The following is a 15,423-nucleotide window of genomic DNA, read 5'->3' as shown; positions in this document are numbered from 1 at the left end:
CCCAAAGCCATACACACAGTCCCCAGTGCCACCTTGACCGTCCCCCCACCCCAATGCCCTGTGGGCAGCCTCCACTCCCCCACTGATCCGGACCCTCCCCAGAGCCTCACAGCCAGCCACGATACCCCACAGAGCACTCCTGGACATGGACAGTCCCCAGTGTCCCACGGACACCCTCTGGTGACCTTCCCTGATGCCCCGTGACCCCTGCCCAATGCCCCGCGGACCCTCCAGGTGCCCCGTGGGCAGCTCCCAGTGCCCCGTGGCCCCTCCCCACGGACCCTGGCCCGATGCCCCGTGGCCCCTGCCCAATGCCCCGCGGACCCTCCAGGTGCTCAAATGCCCCGTGGACAGTCCCCAGTGGCCCACGGGCGCCCGTGATGCCCCATGGACCAGCCCCCGATTCCCCCAGTGGCCCACGGACACGCTCCAGTGGCCCGTGGGCTCCCTCCCTGATGTCCCATGGACCCTCCAGGTGTCCCTGTGTACCCTTCTCGGTGCCCCACGGACCCCCGCGATTGCCCGGGGACAGTCCCCAAGGCCCCACAGAGCCCCGCGATGCCCACACCACCCTCCCTCAAATATTCCGTGGGCAGTCCCCATTTCCCTGCGGACACCCCCGGTGGCCGCGGATCCTCCCCGAATCGCCACCGCCTGCCCCCGGTGCCCCGGTGCCTCTCCCCAGCTCCCCACGGACGCCCGCGATGTCCCCTAGCCAGTCCCCGGTACCCGGGGCCCCCTCCCCGTTCCCAGCGGGCAGCCCCAGTGCCCCGCGGCCCGCCCCGGTAGCCCGTGCCCCCCCAGCGGCCGGTGCCCCCCACGGCGCCGCCGTTCCCCCGCCGTGGGCGGCCCGTCCCGCCGCGCCCCGCCCCGTCCCGTCCGCGGCTGTGGGTGAGTCACGGCGGGCGGGGGCTGCCGGCGGCGCGGCGAGCGGGGGCACGGCGGGACCTCCGAGCCATGGCCCCGCCGCTCCTGCCGCCGCTGCTGCCGCTCCTGCTGCTGCTGCTGCCGGCCCGCGGTGAGCGTGGGGTCCCGGGGGGGGCGGCAGCCGCGGGACGGGGCGGGCGGGGAGTTTTGGGGGCGTGCGGCAGGACCCCGGTGTGCGGCAGGGATGGAGGCACCGGGATGCAGGCGTGGGGAAGCTTTCCCCCCGCGGCTCTCAGGGAGAAAGTCCCGGGGTGCACCTCTGTTCTCGCCACCCGAGGAGGAGGATGATGGAGAAGGGACGCCCGGGGCCAGGCTCGCTCCCACCGGGATGCTCCCGGTGCCTCCCGGCCCCGCCGGGCCGTGCGGCCACCTCGGGGAGGCGAGAGGAGGGTGACAATCCGTGGCCCGCGGCGAGCCGGGGGTCCCCCGTCACTCAGCCGGTGAGGTCGCCCGGGACTCATGTGGCTCCCGGCCGCGGGCGAGGGCCGTGGGCACCCCCAGACCGAGCAGCCAGCCCCGTCCGAAGCCGGCGTTTGGGGCTCCCGGGAAAAGCAAAGCGTTTATGGCAGAAATTCTCCGCTCCGACATCCAAGGAAGGCTGGGAGGGGGCTGAGCCACCCAGGCACCAGCCGCTCTCCCCAGCAGCCCCCACAGCCGCCAGACGCCGAGTCACACGCGGTGGCATCACCATGGGGCGCTGGAAAACCTCTCTGTGTATCGCCGCTCCAGGGGCGCGGCGGGGGTTTCTGGCCCCAAAGGGACTTGCCCGCTCTCAGGTGATGCTGAGCGCTCTGGGGGCGCGGGGCTGGGGCGGCTGCGGCTCCTTGGAGCCCGCCAGGGAGTTGCGTTCCCAGCAGGTATTTCAGGACTTGCTTTTCGGGCTCATCCCTGCACCTTCACGTTGGCTGCTCTCGTTGTCCCCCGGCTTCAGACCCGAGGGAGCGGCGTGAAGCTGTGCCGGACGGGGAGGGTTTAGGGCGGGCACCAGGGAAAGGCGCTTCCCCCAGGGAATGGGCACGGCCCCGGGGCCGCCAGAGCTCCAGGAGCGTTTGGACACCGCTCCGGGGATGCCCAGGGTGGGACTGTTGGAGCGTCTGGGCACGGACAAGAGCTGGGTCAGTGATCCTTGTGGGACCCTTCCAGCTCGGGATATTCTGTGACTCGGCTGCTCCCGGGCATCTGTCTCAAAGCCCTTCGGCTTTTCCAGGCTCCACGGCCGGGCTGGAGGAGAAGCTGCCGCACGTCGAGAGGTACGAGACGGTGCTGCCGCGGGAGCTGCCGGTGCCCCGGGGGAAGAGAGACCTCTCTGCGCCTCCGGTGAGTCACGGCTCCCTCGCTGCTTCCCAGGGAATCTGCCCCGGGGGGATGCAATCAGCACGGATCTTGTCCCACCACTAGGCTCAGAGCTGGACCCCTGGAGCAACCATTTGGCCAGACCCCCTCAGCCCTGCACCGTGCCGCCCATTTCCTTGCCTTGCTTCCACCCCAGAGGATGGAGGTGCTGAAGCAGTTGATCAGATCAGCTTTTCTGGGCTGTTTTGGGTCTAATTAGGACCTGCAGACAGTGGGGTGCACTCCTGGAGAGAGGGGCTGCTTTCTCCAGTGCTTTTTTTGGAGACGTGACCCAGCGGTGCCACCTCTTGCAGCCTTGCCGTGATCTTGTGACATCTGGTCTTTCCTTAAGGAGGGGTTTGTGAAGCCTCGTGGAGCTGTAAGCACTTTTCTTGCTGTGTTTGCTGAAGCTGGGGCTTTTTTTGTCCTTTGGGACAGAGAAATAAGAACCAGAAAGTTGCAGAAATCCACATGAAAGCAAACCAGTACTGTTTTTCTTGGGAAACCTGGCAATTTGGGGGAAGGAATGGGGTTTGAGTCAGGAGTTTGGAGTGCTTGATGTTGACGTCCGTAGGATGCCTTGACCTCAAAGACACTTTCCTCATTGCCTTACAGTGAAATTCAGCCTTTTAAAAAATTATGATTCTTTTTCTAGACCCAAAAAGTGCTGATTTTAGTGCCTGGAGGGATGGAGGGACTGGGGACACGTATTCCCTAGTGCCATACAGCACGTTCCTCTGTGATTCAAACCCTTCCTGATAAGCTAGCTTCAAAAACACTCCCCGAAAGCATCTGTTTTCCCTGCTCTAGAAACCTAAACTTGTCCATGAGATAAACATTCCCTGGGCTATTTAGAGACGCCATCTGTGCCGGGTGTGCGCCGGGCGGCTCTGCACCGATCCCCCGGGAAAGGGGAGCTCACCCATCTCGGGATCCCTCTGGAGAACACATCTGACATGGGCTGTGTGCCTCGGGACTGCCACGGGGGCTGTCTGATGGCTGGCACCTGGATTTGGTCTTGGCTTGGATGGTCCTTGGACATCCCAAACCTGCCTTGTTGAGGGTAGGAAGTCTCCTGCTTTCCAAGCCCTTTTTTTCTGCCTCTTGGAGAGAGGTTAGGTTTGCTCTCCTGGTCATTTGGGTGGGGAAGAAGCTCTCAGCAAGGTCTGACCACCACCAAGCCCCTGTGAGACAGAGATGGGTGTTCTCCACACTGGCTCCTCCTGTAGCCAGGATGGGCGTAGGCCGCCAGGAGCTGGTTCTGGGGTCGGAGTAGCTGGGACACATGAAATTGGTCCAGCAGGGGAGGGTTGAAGCAGACCAGCTACCCCCTGGCTTTGCCTAAATCCAGACGTTCATCCCTGCAGGCAGGGTGGAGCCCTGGCTCCTGCAGCACGGGATGTCCTGGGTGCCAGCCTTCCCACCAGCACAGCAGGGAGAGTGGCACACCCGGGTTCTTTGTGGAAAGAGCTCTGGAAAAGTGTGCAAGGCCCGTTGGCTCTTCCCACCTGAGCTCGGGTGGGACGGGACATCCCGTCCCCATCCTCTGCAAGCTCTCTGGGTCTCTTACTGAGACCAGCTGGAAGAAATCCCTCCTCTCCCTGTGCTCTGGTTGAGGCTCTGCTGTGCTGGCTCAGCACAGCCACGGGGCTCGCAGGGCTGCTCCCAAAGCCTTCCCATCTGGAGCCCTTGCACAGCCCATGCTGATGAGGAAGGGGCTGATTCAGAGAAGCTTTATCAGGGCTTTTTATTTTAAACATGCCCTGCGGTCGTCTCCGAGAGAGCTCCCTGACCCAGCACCCCCTTCCAAGTGCTTTCCTGCCATTCCTTCAGAACTCTTCTGGCCTTGGCGTTGCCAACAATAACAAAGGATGGCTTTGTTGGCGGACAGGGGTCAGGACAGGCGGGAGACGCTGTTCATAAGAGAAGAATTTTCCAGGGACCCACGAGCACACTGGCATGCTGGCCTGGAACTGCAAACCAGGAAGAATCCGGGCAGCTGAGTGACAAGGCAAAGCCTCTCACCTGGCCCCGCTGGCACTGAGTCAGCAGGGCTTTCCACTCAGCCTGGCTCCTTCCAGGGTGCAGATCATCCCCTTGGGAATGCTGAGCCATGGCATGACAGCCAGTGCTGTCACCCTCCCCAGGAAGAGGCAGCACACCTCATCCCTGAGGAATGCTGGCCCCATGGGAAAGGTTTGCTTTGCCTTTGGCTTGGCTCTCTCCACACCTGGATTCTGCAAGGGCTGAGGATGTGCCCTCAGGAGAAGTGGATGTGCCCTCAGGAACTGTCTCAGATCCCTCTGGCAAGGGCACAGCCTGACATGGGGCCATGACTCCTCAGTGACCCCAGTGGGGGTGCAGATCACAGGATAGCCCAGAGGGAAACACTTTTCCTGTAGGAACATCTCCATCCTGAGGATTCAGGGCTCAGCTAGGTGAGCCACAGCCACCCTGGCTCCCTCCCAACAGGATCTGGGACGCAGTGATACTAAAATGTGCTCTGAGAGGCCGAGGAGAGCCAAGGGTAGGCAGTTCCCTAAACGTGATGTGGCGTGTTGGATCAGGCAGGGAGGAAGAAGTCTCTGCTGATAAGAGCCGTAGGGATCTTTGTGGTTCAGCCGGTGAGTAAGTGCTGAACTCAGACCCCAAAAAAGGAGCTCTGTGACTGATGAGTAGGAAACCTCAGTCCCTGGCACAGCCATCTGCAGCCATGTGTCAGACACGGGAAACCAGACTTTGCTGACTCCGTCTCCTTGCGGGTGACCTGTTCTTCATCTCAGGATGTGCCGGGGATTTGCGTTATTGCCCACATGCTTTCTTCCTTCTCTTCTGATTTCCTGTGTCTTTGCTGCGTGCCTCCAGGGTGAGCGGCCAGGCTCCCGGTCCCTCAGCAGGGCACACACAGACCCTGCCCCACCTTCCTGGGCAGGACGGGGGCCGAGGGGCCCTCTGGTGCAGCTCTGGCTCCTGCTGAGCCTCTGATGGCACCTCTCTTTCATGCAGAGCACCTACCCAAGCCATGTCCTCTACGGCGTCCGTGCCGAAGGCAGGGAATACCTCCTGTGGCTGGAGAAGAACAGGTGAGTGCAGGTGGGCACGGTGGGGTGGGGTGCACCCCACCCTTGCCATGAGCATCCCTTCTCCAAGGCCTGGTGTCACTGCACCGCTGACCTAAGCCTCAGCACAGAGCACTTGATTCCCTCCTTGCCAAGCCCACCGGGGCGGGTCACAGTCCCCGCGTGCTCTCCCCCAAAGTGGGGTCGCTGCTGATGCCCCTTCCCCACCCCGCAGGGCCCTGCTGGGGCAGCACTACACCGAGACTCACTACTCGGCCGACGGCTCGGAGATCACGGAGCAGCCGGACACCCAGGTACGGGCTGGCTCCGGGGGCAGCAGCTTCCCCACCCCTCTGGTGCCCCAGCGCACCCGTGCAGCCCCCACAGCTCTGCCCTCCCTCTCGGCAGGATCACTGCTTCTACCAGGGCCACGTGCGGGGACAGCCCGACTCGGCAGCAAGCATCAGCACCTGCGGCGGGCTCAGGTAGGGCCCCGGCTGCCTGGAGCCCTGCTCCTGGCTGGGGACAGCAGCCAGCCTCGGCACATGCCGCGGTGTGCCGGAGTGACCGAGCCCCGGTGAGCCGGTGTGACAGAGCCCCAGCTGCCTGGAGCCCTGCTCCTGGCTGGGGACAGCAGCCAGCCTCGGCACATGCCGTGGTGTGCCGGAGTGACCGAGCCCCGGTGAGCCGGTGTGACAGAGCCCCGGTGTGCTGGTGTGACAGAGCCCCGGTGACCCAGAGTGACAGAGCCCCGATGACCCAGTGACCAGGCACTGGTGAGCCGGTGTGACAGAGCCCTGGTGACCCAGAGTGACCGAGCCCCAGTGACCAGGTGTGACAGAGCCCTGGTGACCCAGAGTGACCGAGCCCCGGTGACCCAGAGTGACCAAGCCCCGGTGACCCAGAGTGACAGAGCCCCGGTGACCCAGAGTGACCAAGCCCCAATGACCCAGTGACCATGCACTGGTGAACCGGTGTGACAGAGCCCCAGTGAGGCGGAGTGACCGAGCCCTGGTGAGCCGGTGTGACAGTCCCGGTGACCAGGTGTGACCCAGCCCCGGCCATGCTGATGGAGTGAGAGCTGAGCTTTCCCTGCGGAAGGGAAGATGACATCCCTCTTCCTGCTGGAGGTGCTGAGCCTGGCTGGGTGCCTGGCAGGAAAGGCTCACAGCACTTTTGGGGGGCTGACTCATGGCAATGGGGTGAGAGTGGAGCTCTGACACCACAGGAGATCCAGCCCTCACTGGATTCATCCTTAATGGATCAGCTGCTGAACCCCAGGACATTCCTGCTGAAGTACTGCCTGAAGTACTGGATACTCCCCGTGCTGTGGGTGCCCTGCCACAGCTTGTCCCCTCCCAGCTCAGCAGCCGGTTTGGCAGCTGTATTTATATAGAATCCCAGAATGGTTTGGGATGGAAGGGACCTTAAAGCTCATTAAGTCCTGCCCCGAGGTATGGGCAGGGACACCTTCCACTAGACCGGGCTCCTCTAGCCTGGCACTGAACAATTCCAGGGATGGGGCACATACCCCAAGCACTGCCAGGGGTGTGCGTGGGGTCTGTCCGTGTCCTGCCTGTGTCCCCAGCCTGACGCCTGCCCTCTCTCTCCCCAGTGGGTTTTTCCGGGTGAATGAGACCACCTTCCTGCTGGAGCCGCTGGAGGGGGCAGTGGCCGGCCGGCACGCAGTGTACCGAGCAGCTCACCTGCGGGGCAAACGCGGCACCTGCCGGGAGCCCGGGGCCACCCTGGAGTACGACCGCGAGCCCAAAATCCCTGCGGCCATGAAGCTCTACCGCTGGGTAGGGATGGGATTGCATCGCTGCTCCTTCCTGAGCCGGGGTTCCGTGGAGCCCCGGGGAGGAGGGGGGCGTCCCGTGCCTCTCGGCGATGCCCCTCTCCCACGAGTTGTTGGTCGGGTGCCCCAACGCAGGTGGTTTCTGGTGGGAACAGGCCCTGGCATCCTGTGCGGTTAGCAGGAGCATCCTCCCACCCCATGGGCTCTGTGGTGCCTGCAGAGCCTGGTGTGGTATCCCAGCAGCAGGCTTGGGTTTTCCAGCATGCAAGCTGCAAGTCTGAAACCCAGCAAAACAACATCCCAGAGCTGAGCTAGGAGACCTGCTAACCTTGGAAGGTCTTCCAGGGTCCGACACACGCCATGGGACGTGGGTCAGCTGCCTGGCTTGGCAAGCTGCGAGCTGAACCCCACTTTCCTCTTCCCTTCCAGAAATCAGGTCTGGTACAAAAAGGTCCCCGGTACGTGGAGCTGGTCCTGGTCGCAGACAACCAGGAGGTAAAGTGGGGACAATTGGTGTCTGTGGGTTTGCTGTCACACCCTGCACTGAGGAGTTCAGTGCCACCCTGGGAAGCCACCCTGGGAATCCCTCTGTGTCCTCCCCATAGTTCAGGAAGCACAAGGACCTCCGCACCGTGCAGAACCGCATGAAGGAGATCGTGAACCACGTGGACAAGGTGAGCCCAGGGCTCTGGGCCCGCCCTCCCAGCTCCAGTGTGGGCACAGAGGAGCTGGCACACAGGTTGGCACGAGTGGGGTGATGGAGCTGGAGCCAATCTCAGGCCCACAGGGGGCTGCTGCAGGGTGACCACATCCCTCGGCCAACTGCATGCGCAGTGTGGACAGAACGAGTGGCTCAGCTCTGTCCATAAGGGAAATTTTGTCCTGTAACCCCTGGGAGCACGTCCCGTGGCCACTCTCAGGCTGGAGTGGCTGCTAACAAAGGAGGGGATGCGTTGGGCCATGGTGGGTTTGCTGATGGCTTTGCTTCAGCCCCAGCTGTTGGTTAGCAGTGTGGGAGCCGCATCCCAGCCTTCACCAGCCAAGAGGGAGCCCGGAGGTTTGGGGGGAAATCCTGTGTCCATGGTCACCCCAGCTTGTGTCATTTATTGAGGGTGACAGAGCTGACATTGCCCAGTGAGGAGCATCCTGGGCTTGGCTGCAGTTCCCCAGGGCAGGTAGGACCTCCCTGCTGCTGCTGCAGCCCAAATCCAGGCTCCCTCTGGGCTATGTCCCACCCCAGCTCTACCAGCCCCTTCGCCTGCGGGTGGCCCTCATTGGCCTGGAGGTGTGGAACCACAGGGACAAAATCACGGTCAGCCCCAACCCCGAGGTGACACTGGACAACTTCCTGCACTGGCGGGAGTCGGAGCTGCTGCGGAAGAAGCCCCACGACAACGCCCAGCTGATCACGTAAGGACAGGGGGGCCACCACCTTGCCACCCTCCCAGCCCTGCCACTGCCCAGGGCACGTGGCCATCGTGGCATCTTGATCCCACAGGGGCGTCGACTTCCACGGCAACACCGTGGGGCTGGCCAAGAAGCTGGTGATGTGCACCAGGGACTCAGGTGGTGTCAACCAGGTGGGTCCTGTGCTCTGCCCTCCCTGCACTGCGTCCTCCAGAGCCACCCCCTCCTCCACTGGTCCCCAGCGGTCCCCCTCTGCAGCCTCAAGGCTGGATTTGGTCCCTGGCATCTCTGCCCTCTAAATGACTGACCCCCAGAGAAGTGCTGGGCCTGTGGACACCCAGCTGGGTACCTGTGGTACCTTTGGTACACTTGGAAAGCCTCCCAGAGAAGCTCCATGGACACAGGAGCTGGGATTTTAGGAGGCTATCAGGTGGCTGCGACTGGCTGCGCTCCTCATCCCTCCCAAGGAGCAGGAGAGGTTGGCTGTGGGACCTGTGACCTCCCAGACACCCCACAAAGCATCATTTTGGAAGCAGCCACTTTGTCTAAGCTCACTGACAGCCCTGAGAGACCAATCTGGGCGGCTTGAGGGGCCACGGAACCATGTCCAGCTTGTCCCTTACCTGAGCATGGCAGTGTGAGGAGACATGGAGAAGCTGTGGAGAAGCCACAAGGGCATTTAACCCACGCCGCACTCCTGGTCCCACAGGATCACAGCACGAACCCCATCGGCGCCGCGTCCACCATGGCTCACGAGATGGGGCACAACCTGGGCATGTCCCACGACGAAGACGTCGCCGGCTGCCGCTGCCCTGTGCCCAAAGCTGACGGGGGCTGTGTCATGGCAGGGAGCGTTGGGTGAGTGAAGGAGGCAGGGGGACATCCCTGGGCAGCAAATACACAGAGGAGTCCTCTGACAGGGTGCCCTGATGGGGTGAGACCAGTGAGATGGTCAGGTCTGGGTAGACATCCCACCCCACCCCACCTCACTGCATATCATTGTCACCGCTTTGTAATGAAGGGATGGGACTACTTTTGGGCTAAGAATGATTTATTGCTCAGATAAGCATCAGTCTCAGAGGCTGTGAGATTTTAGAGGAGCAGGCAGTCGGCCATAGCTCAAAGCAGTCACAAGTTCTTCGTTACAGGGCAATACAGAACTTTCTAACCCAATGGACAGATGCCACATGGTTTATTTTGCTTTTCTAACCCGTCACCTTTACTTGCTTCTGCTGCACTGTGGATACTTTTATCTAATGGGCTTCTGTCACACTTATGCTTCTATTATAACTTCTAAACTCTCCGTTTATTCCCTACAGCCGCACCCCTACACTATAAACCCCTCACCATCTTATCAATGCAGTTTCTCACTTACCTAAGGCATATTCCTACTTACAGCTATAGAAACATAAGCTTATGGTTTTTCTGCTAAATATCTGTGTATTGTATTTTTACATCAATCCAAGCTTCTCCCAAGGCTGCAGATCAAACCCTTCCGTGTCCATGGAAGTTTCTATTTCTCCAATTCCCACAACTGCAGGTGCCTCTGAGCCTGTGGGTGGCCCTGCAGCTTTCCCCTGGGCTCTCTGCTGATGAGCTCCTGGTTCTGTGCCCCTCCAGGCTGGTTTACCCCAAGCTCTTCAGCCGGTGCAGCGAGCAGGACATGTGGCAGTTCCTGGGGGACCCCCGGACCAGCTGCCTGCTGAACGCGCCGCGGGCGGACGAGCTGTACGGGGGGCCCGTGTGCGGGAACCAGTTTGTGGAGCGGGGAGAGCAGTGCGACTGCGGCACGCCCGAGGTGGGGATGCTCTCCAAAGGGCTGGGAAGGAGGGTGGGCAGCAGGGGCCTGAGATCTCTCCAGCAGACCCTCGCCTTGTGCTCCTGATGCTTCTGCCAAAAAAATCACTGGTGGAGTTATTTTAACTCCCCCCTTCATGTAGCTGGCTCTGATTTTAGCTTAGGAAAGATGGACATTCCCCCATGTCCTCCAAAGAGGTGACCCAGGAGGAGACATGGGAACGTGTTGTTCTTCCAAGAGCTATGCTCAGCTGTTCCTCATCCCTACCAGCATGTCCCGGGGGGGGGTTTGGAATTGAGACAGACAGGCAATTCAGACAGACAGACAGACAGGCCTCTGGGATAAATCCCTGGTCACAGCCCCATGCCAGGACTTGAAGGAATGCTCCCCTGATCCAGGGAACACAGAAATCCTCACTTTTTCTCCTTCCTGGAGATGTGCAAAGGGAACCAGCTCAGGCTCCATCTTCTGAAAAAATCCTTTCTGGTCCTTTAGTTTGGTGTTGGTCATGGGGATAAAGAGGCAGCAGGAATGGTCCCCACCTGGGATGTTGTTGTGGTTTTGGCCTGTGGTTCAGCCCGTGGCAGCTACACTGCTGTGGGCACCTGGTGACATGGCAGCCTGGTCCCCTCAGAAAGGAAGGAAAGGGTCCTTCAGGGGGCTTCCAGGAGGGTTTCAGTCCATCCCTGTCTCGCAGGAGTGCTCGGACCGCTGCTGCAATGCCACCACGTGCCAGCTGAGAGAGGGAGCCGAGTGTGCCCGAGGGGAATGCTGCCAGGACTGCAAGGTACTGCCGCTCACAGGGAGCAGCTCGGCAGGTTCTTAAGTAGGGGAAGAGCCGGTCCGAGCCCTGGAGGACTCTCTGTGCTGTGCAGCAGCTCAGTCGGTAGCAGAGTGCCAGCATCTGGATCCAGGGAGTGCTGGGAGACGTTTCCCAGACCGGGGAGCTGCTGCGCTGTGGTGCCTGGAGAAGTGAGGGCATCCAGGCAGTGCTGACCCCCCTGTTCTCTCTGCAGGTGAAGGCTGCAGGTGCGCTCTGCCGGGCCAGCAAGAACGACTGCGACCTTGCCGAGCACTGCAGCGGCCTCAGCGCCGAGTGCCCCGAGGATGTGTTCCAGGAGAACGGCATCTCCTGCCAGCACGGCAGTGGCTACTGCTACAACGGGGCCTGCCCTTCGCACGGCGAGCAGTGCCGGGCGCTCTGGGGCGCAGGTAGGGCCCCCTCCCTGCCCATCCTCCTGCCCCACCTGCTGCGGGCTGTGCCTGGAGCCCCCCGGGCCAGCGCATCGCCCGGCTGCGGTCCCTTCCTGCAGCCCGAGCTGCGGCGCTGCTGATCCTAAAGCGGGCTCCGGCTCCGTGTGACCCTTTCCGTGTGTCCCGCAGAGGCGCAGGTGGCTCCTGACGTCTGCTTCAAGCACAACAGCGAGCAGCACGTTCACCTGCACTGCCTCACCGAGTACGGCAAGCAGCCCTGCAGCCCCAAGTAAGGACGGGCTGCGGGGGATGTCCCGGGGGTGCGGGGGATGTCCCGGGGCTGCGGGGGCATGTCCCGGGGGTGCGGGGGATGTCCCGGGGGTGCGGGGGGATGTCCCGGGGATGCGGGGCATGTCCCAGGGATGTGGGGGGATGTCCCAGGGATGTGGGGGGATGTCCCAGGGATGTGGGGGGATGTCCCGGGGATGCGGGGGATGTCCCGGGGCTGCGGGGGATGTCCCGGGGATGTGAGGGATGTCCCGGGGATGCGGGGCATGTCCCAGGGATGTGGGGGGATGTCCCAGGGATGCGGGGGATGTCCCGGGGGTGCGGGGGATGTCCCGGGGTTGCGGGGGATGTCCCGGGGATGCGGGGGATGTCCCGGGGATGTGGGGGGATGTCCCGGGGATGCGGGGCATGTCCCAGGGATGCGGGGGGATGTCCCGGGGATGCGGGGGATGTCCCGGGGATGCGGGGGATGTCCCGGGGATGCGGGGGGATGTCCCGGGGGTGCGGGGGATGTCCCGGGGATGCGGGGGATGTCCCAGGGATGTGGGGGGATGTCCCAGGGATGTGGGGGGATGTCCCGGGGATGCGGGGGGATGTCCCGGGGGTGCGGGGGCATGTCCCGGGGATGTGGGGGGATGTCCCGGGGATGCGGGGGATGTCCCGGGGATGCGGGGCATGTCCCAGGGATGTGGGGCATGTCCCAGGGATGTGGGGCATGTCCCAGGGATGCGGGGGATGTCCCGGGGATGTGGGGGGATGTCCCGGGGATGCGGGGGATGTCCCAGGGATGTGGGGGATGTCCCGGGGATGCGGGGCATGTCCCAGGGATGTGGGGGCATGTCCCGGGGGTGCGGGGGATGTCCCGGGGATGCGGGGGGATGTCCCGGGGATGCGGGGGATGTCCCGGGGATGCGGGGGATGTCCCAGGGATGTGGGGGATGTCCCGGGGATGCGGGGCATGTCCCAGGGATGCGGGGGATGTCCCGGGGATGTGGGGGATGTCCCGGGGGTGCGGGGGATGTCCCGGGGATGCGGGGGGATGTCCCGGGGATGTGGGGGGATGTCCCAGGGATGCGGGGGGATGTCCCGGGGATGCGGGGGATGTCCCGGGGATGCGGGGGATGTCCCAGGGATGCGGGGCATGTCCCGGGGATGCGGGGGATGTCCCAGGGATGCGGGACATGTCCCGGGGGTGCGGGGGATGTCCCAGCCCGGCCGAGCTCCCGCCCGCCGGCGCTCACGGCTGTGTCCCGCAGGGATGTCAAGTGCGGCACGCTGCTGTGCCTGAGCGACAACACCCAGCCGATCCTCGGCAGCGGCTACTACTCCTTCGGCTACCACTTCGGTCGCTTCAAGTGCAAGGCGGTGATCGCGGGCAGCGACGCCGGCGAGGCGGCCGAGCTGCGGCTGGTGCCCACCGGCGCCAAGTGCGGCGAGGAGATGGTGAGAGCCGTGCCGGGGCCGAGCCGGGCCGGGCTGGGTGATCGCCGGTCCCGGGGCAGCCTCAGAGCCCCCCTGCCTGCCCCCAGGTCTGCTACGCCGGGCGCTGCCAGAACCTCCTGGTCTACGGCGACAAGAACTGCTCGGCCAAGTGCAACAACCACGGGGTACGCGGGGGGAGCGCCCCTCCCGGAGCTGCTGCGGGCCCCGCGGCACGGCCACCGCCCTGACCCCGCTCTCCCCGCTCCTCCCAGGTGTGCAACCACCGGCGGGAATGTCACTGCGACCCCGGCTGGGCAGCGCCCTACTGCGAGCAGGAGATTTCGGGGATAGCCACAGGTAGGGTCCCGAGGAGGGAGCCTGGGGAGGGGGCTGGCGCCGGCTGGGAGGTGCTGCTCCGTCCCCGAGCGCCCGGGTTGGTCCCCACAGGCAGCGGCAGCGTGGTGCTGGCGGCCGGGCTGGCCGTGCTGGCCCTGGCCGGCGTCGGGCTGGGCAGCGGCGTGGTGCTCCTCAGAGCCAGGGCGGCGCGGCGCTCCCACAAAGGGTAATTCCCGTCTCCGCTGCTCGGGGCTGAGCTCGAGGGGTGCCCCGAGCAGCCCCACACGGTCCCTGTGTTGTGTCCCACAGGAGCTCCAGCGGGACTCCCTCCGGCCTCGCCAACCCGCTGTTCCAGGAGGGCGGCCGGGCGCGGCCGGGCCGCCGCCAGCTGTCCCTCAGGGACATCGGCCAGCCCAGCCTGGTCAGCAGCACGGCGGCCCCGCGGGCGGCCCGGGCCCACAGCCCTGTGCTGGCCCCGCGGCCATCGGCACCCGGCCCGCAGGGGCCACCTCGGTCCCCTCCGGGATGGCCCCCGCAGGTAACCGCCCCTCCCCAGGGCCGCCGGCCCCGCCTGCGCGGGGCACGCCCGTGGGGCGGCCCAGCCTGGCGGCTTGGGGGGCCCTTCCTCCGCTCCCTGCCCGCTCCGCCTCCCTCCTGGGAGCCCCGGTGACGCAGTCGGGTCTCTCCTCCCGCCAGGCGAAGCCGAAGCCGCCCAGCAAACCTCTCCCAGCGCTGAAGAGCAAAGTGCCGAGCTACGGCGAGGGGCCGGCGGCACCGTCCGTCCCACCGACCCCCTTTCAGCGGTGTCCCCCGCCAAAGGTGGCTCTGAAGCCGCCCCCAGCCAGGAGGTGACCAAGGATGCTCCATCCGCCTCCGCGGCCGGCCAGGAGCGGCACAGCTGGGGAGCCATCGTCTCGCTTCCACCCTTACTTGAATTGCCGGCCGGACCCTCGGAGCCCGTCCGGGGTGGGCACCAGTGTTTACAGATCCTCGAGTTGTGCCTTAATGGACTCGGCAGCCTCACGGTTGTTCCAGGGGGAGCCGCCAGCCGGGGCTTCCCCAAGGAAACGCAGAGCGGGGACAATGCCAGCTCCGGTTTGGAGGACCAACCCACGTTGGTCCAGGCTCTCCTGTGCCCTGGGAGCTGCTGCCTTCTCTCCCGACGTCCTGAATGTGTCCTGTCCTCCTGCCCTTCCCTGCCGGGGCTGCAGAGGAGCTCCTGGCATCACGGCGCAGGAAGAGCACTGCTCCGTGGGGACTGTGCCCCAGGAACAGCGCCCTGGCTGGGGACATCACACGGGGAGATGTCATCAGGGGCCAGGGCAGGTCCAAGCTGGGCTTGGCCTCCCCACGGGGCTTTTATCTCTGGAGTTATTCCTTGAGTGTTCAAAAGGGAATTCCCTGGGAGCCTTTTTACTGCAGCCATTTATTTATGACCCTTATGTGACCATTTTGAGCCACTTGCTGTAAAACCAGGCCTCCCATTTTTGATATAATTTAGCTTCAGGGTTTTTATACCAATAAAGACTGAAGGTAGAGGTGTCATGGGGTGTGTCTGGGCAGGAGGGGACAGCGGGGTGGCAGCAGGCAGGGAGCTGTGCGGGGATCACAGAAGGGGGAAAAGGCTTGGAGCTGAACTCCCCAGCCCAGTGCCAGAGCCACAGGGGCCAAACTGCAGCACATTTTGCCAGTCACGCAGAGCCAAGCTGCCCCAGGATGCTGCAGGGAGTCCCCTCATGCTCAGCACCATCCTGGCTGTGGCCTGCTTTGAGCACAGGCTCCTCACGGGGCTCCCAGGGTGGCACTCGCTGCAGCTGAGGACATCCACACCATGCAGTGCTGCTGCAGGGAGAGAGGTAGAG

At 63.8% G+C, this 15,423-nt stretch overlaps 1 protein-coding gene across 1 annotated transcript; it reads left to right on the top strand.

The window, feature by feature from the left end:
* The first annotated feature begins 871 nt into the window (after positions 1–871).
* ADAM8 (ADAM metallopeptidase domain 8) lies at positions 872–15,101 on the top strand. Its single transcript, XM_068196989.1, has 21 exons — positions 872–1,018; positions 2,135–2,244; positions 5,266–5,342; positions 5,554–5,632; positions 5,727–5,803; positions 6,934–7,120; positions 7,546–7,611; positions 7,722–7,790; positions 8,357–8,526; positions 8,615–8,696; positions 9,233–9,381; positions 10,144–10,321; positions 11,019–11,108; positions 11,338–11,533; positions 11,705–11,804; positions 13,060–13,246; positions 13,333–13,410; positions 13,498–13,582; positions 13,673–13,787; positions 13,871–14,033; positions 14,237–15,101. Exons 1-21 carry the CDS (start codon positions 958–960, stop codon positions 14,411–14,413), a joined length of 2,496 nt encoding a protein of 831 aa, XP_068053090.1. The 5' UTR covers positions 872–957; the 3' UTR covers positions 14,414–15,101.
* The last annotated feature ends 322 nt before the right edge of the window (positions 15,102–15,423 follow it).

This window comes from Anomalospiza imberbis, chromosome 8, assembly GCF_031753505.1.
Source record: "Anomalospiza imberbis isolate Cuckoo-Finch-1a 21T00152 chromosome 8, ASM3175350v1, whole genome shotgun sequence".
Taxonomy (NCBI): Eukaryota; Metazoa; Chordata; class Aves; order Passeriformes; family Viduidae; genus Anomalospiza; species Anomalospiza imberbis.
The sequence above is the reverse complement of the archived record's forward strand: the minus strand, read 5'-3'. Positions and strand labels throughout refer to the sequence as shown.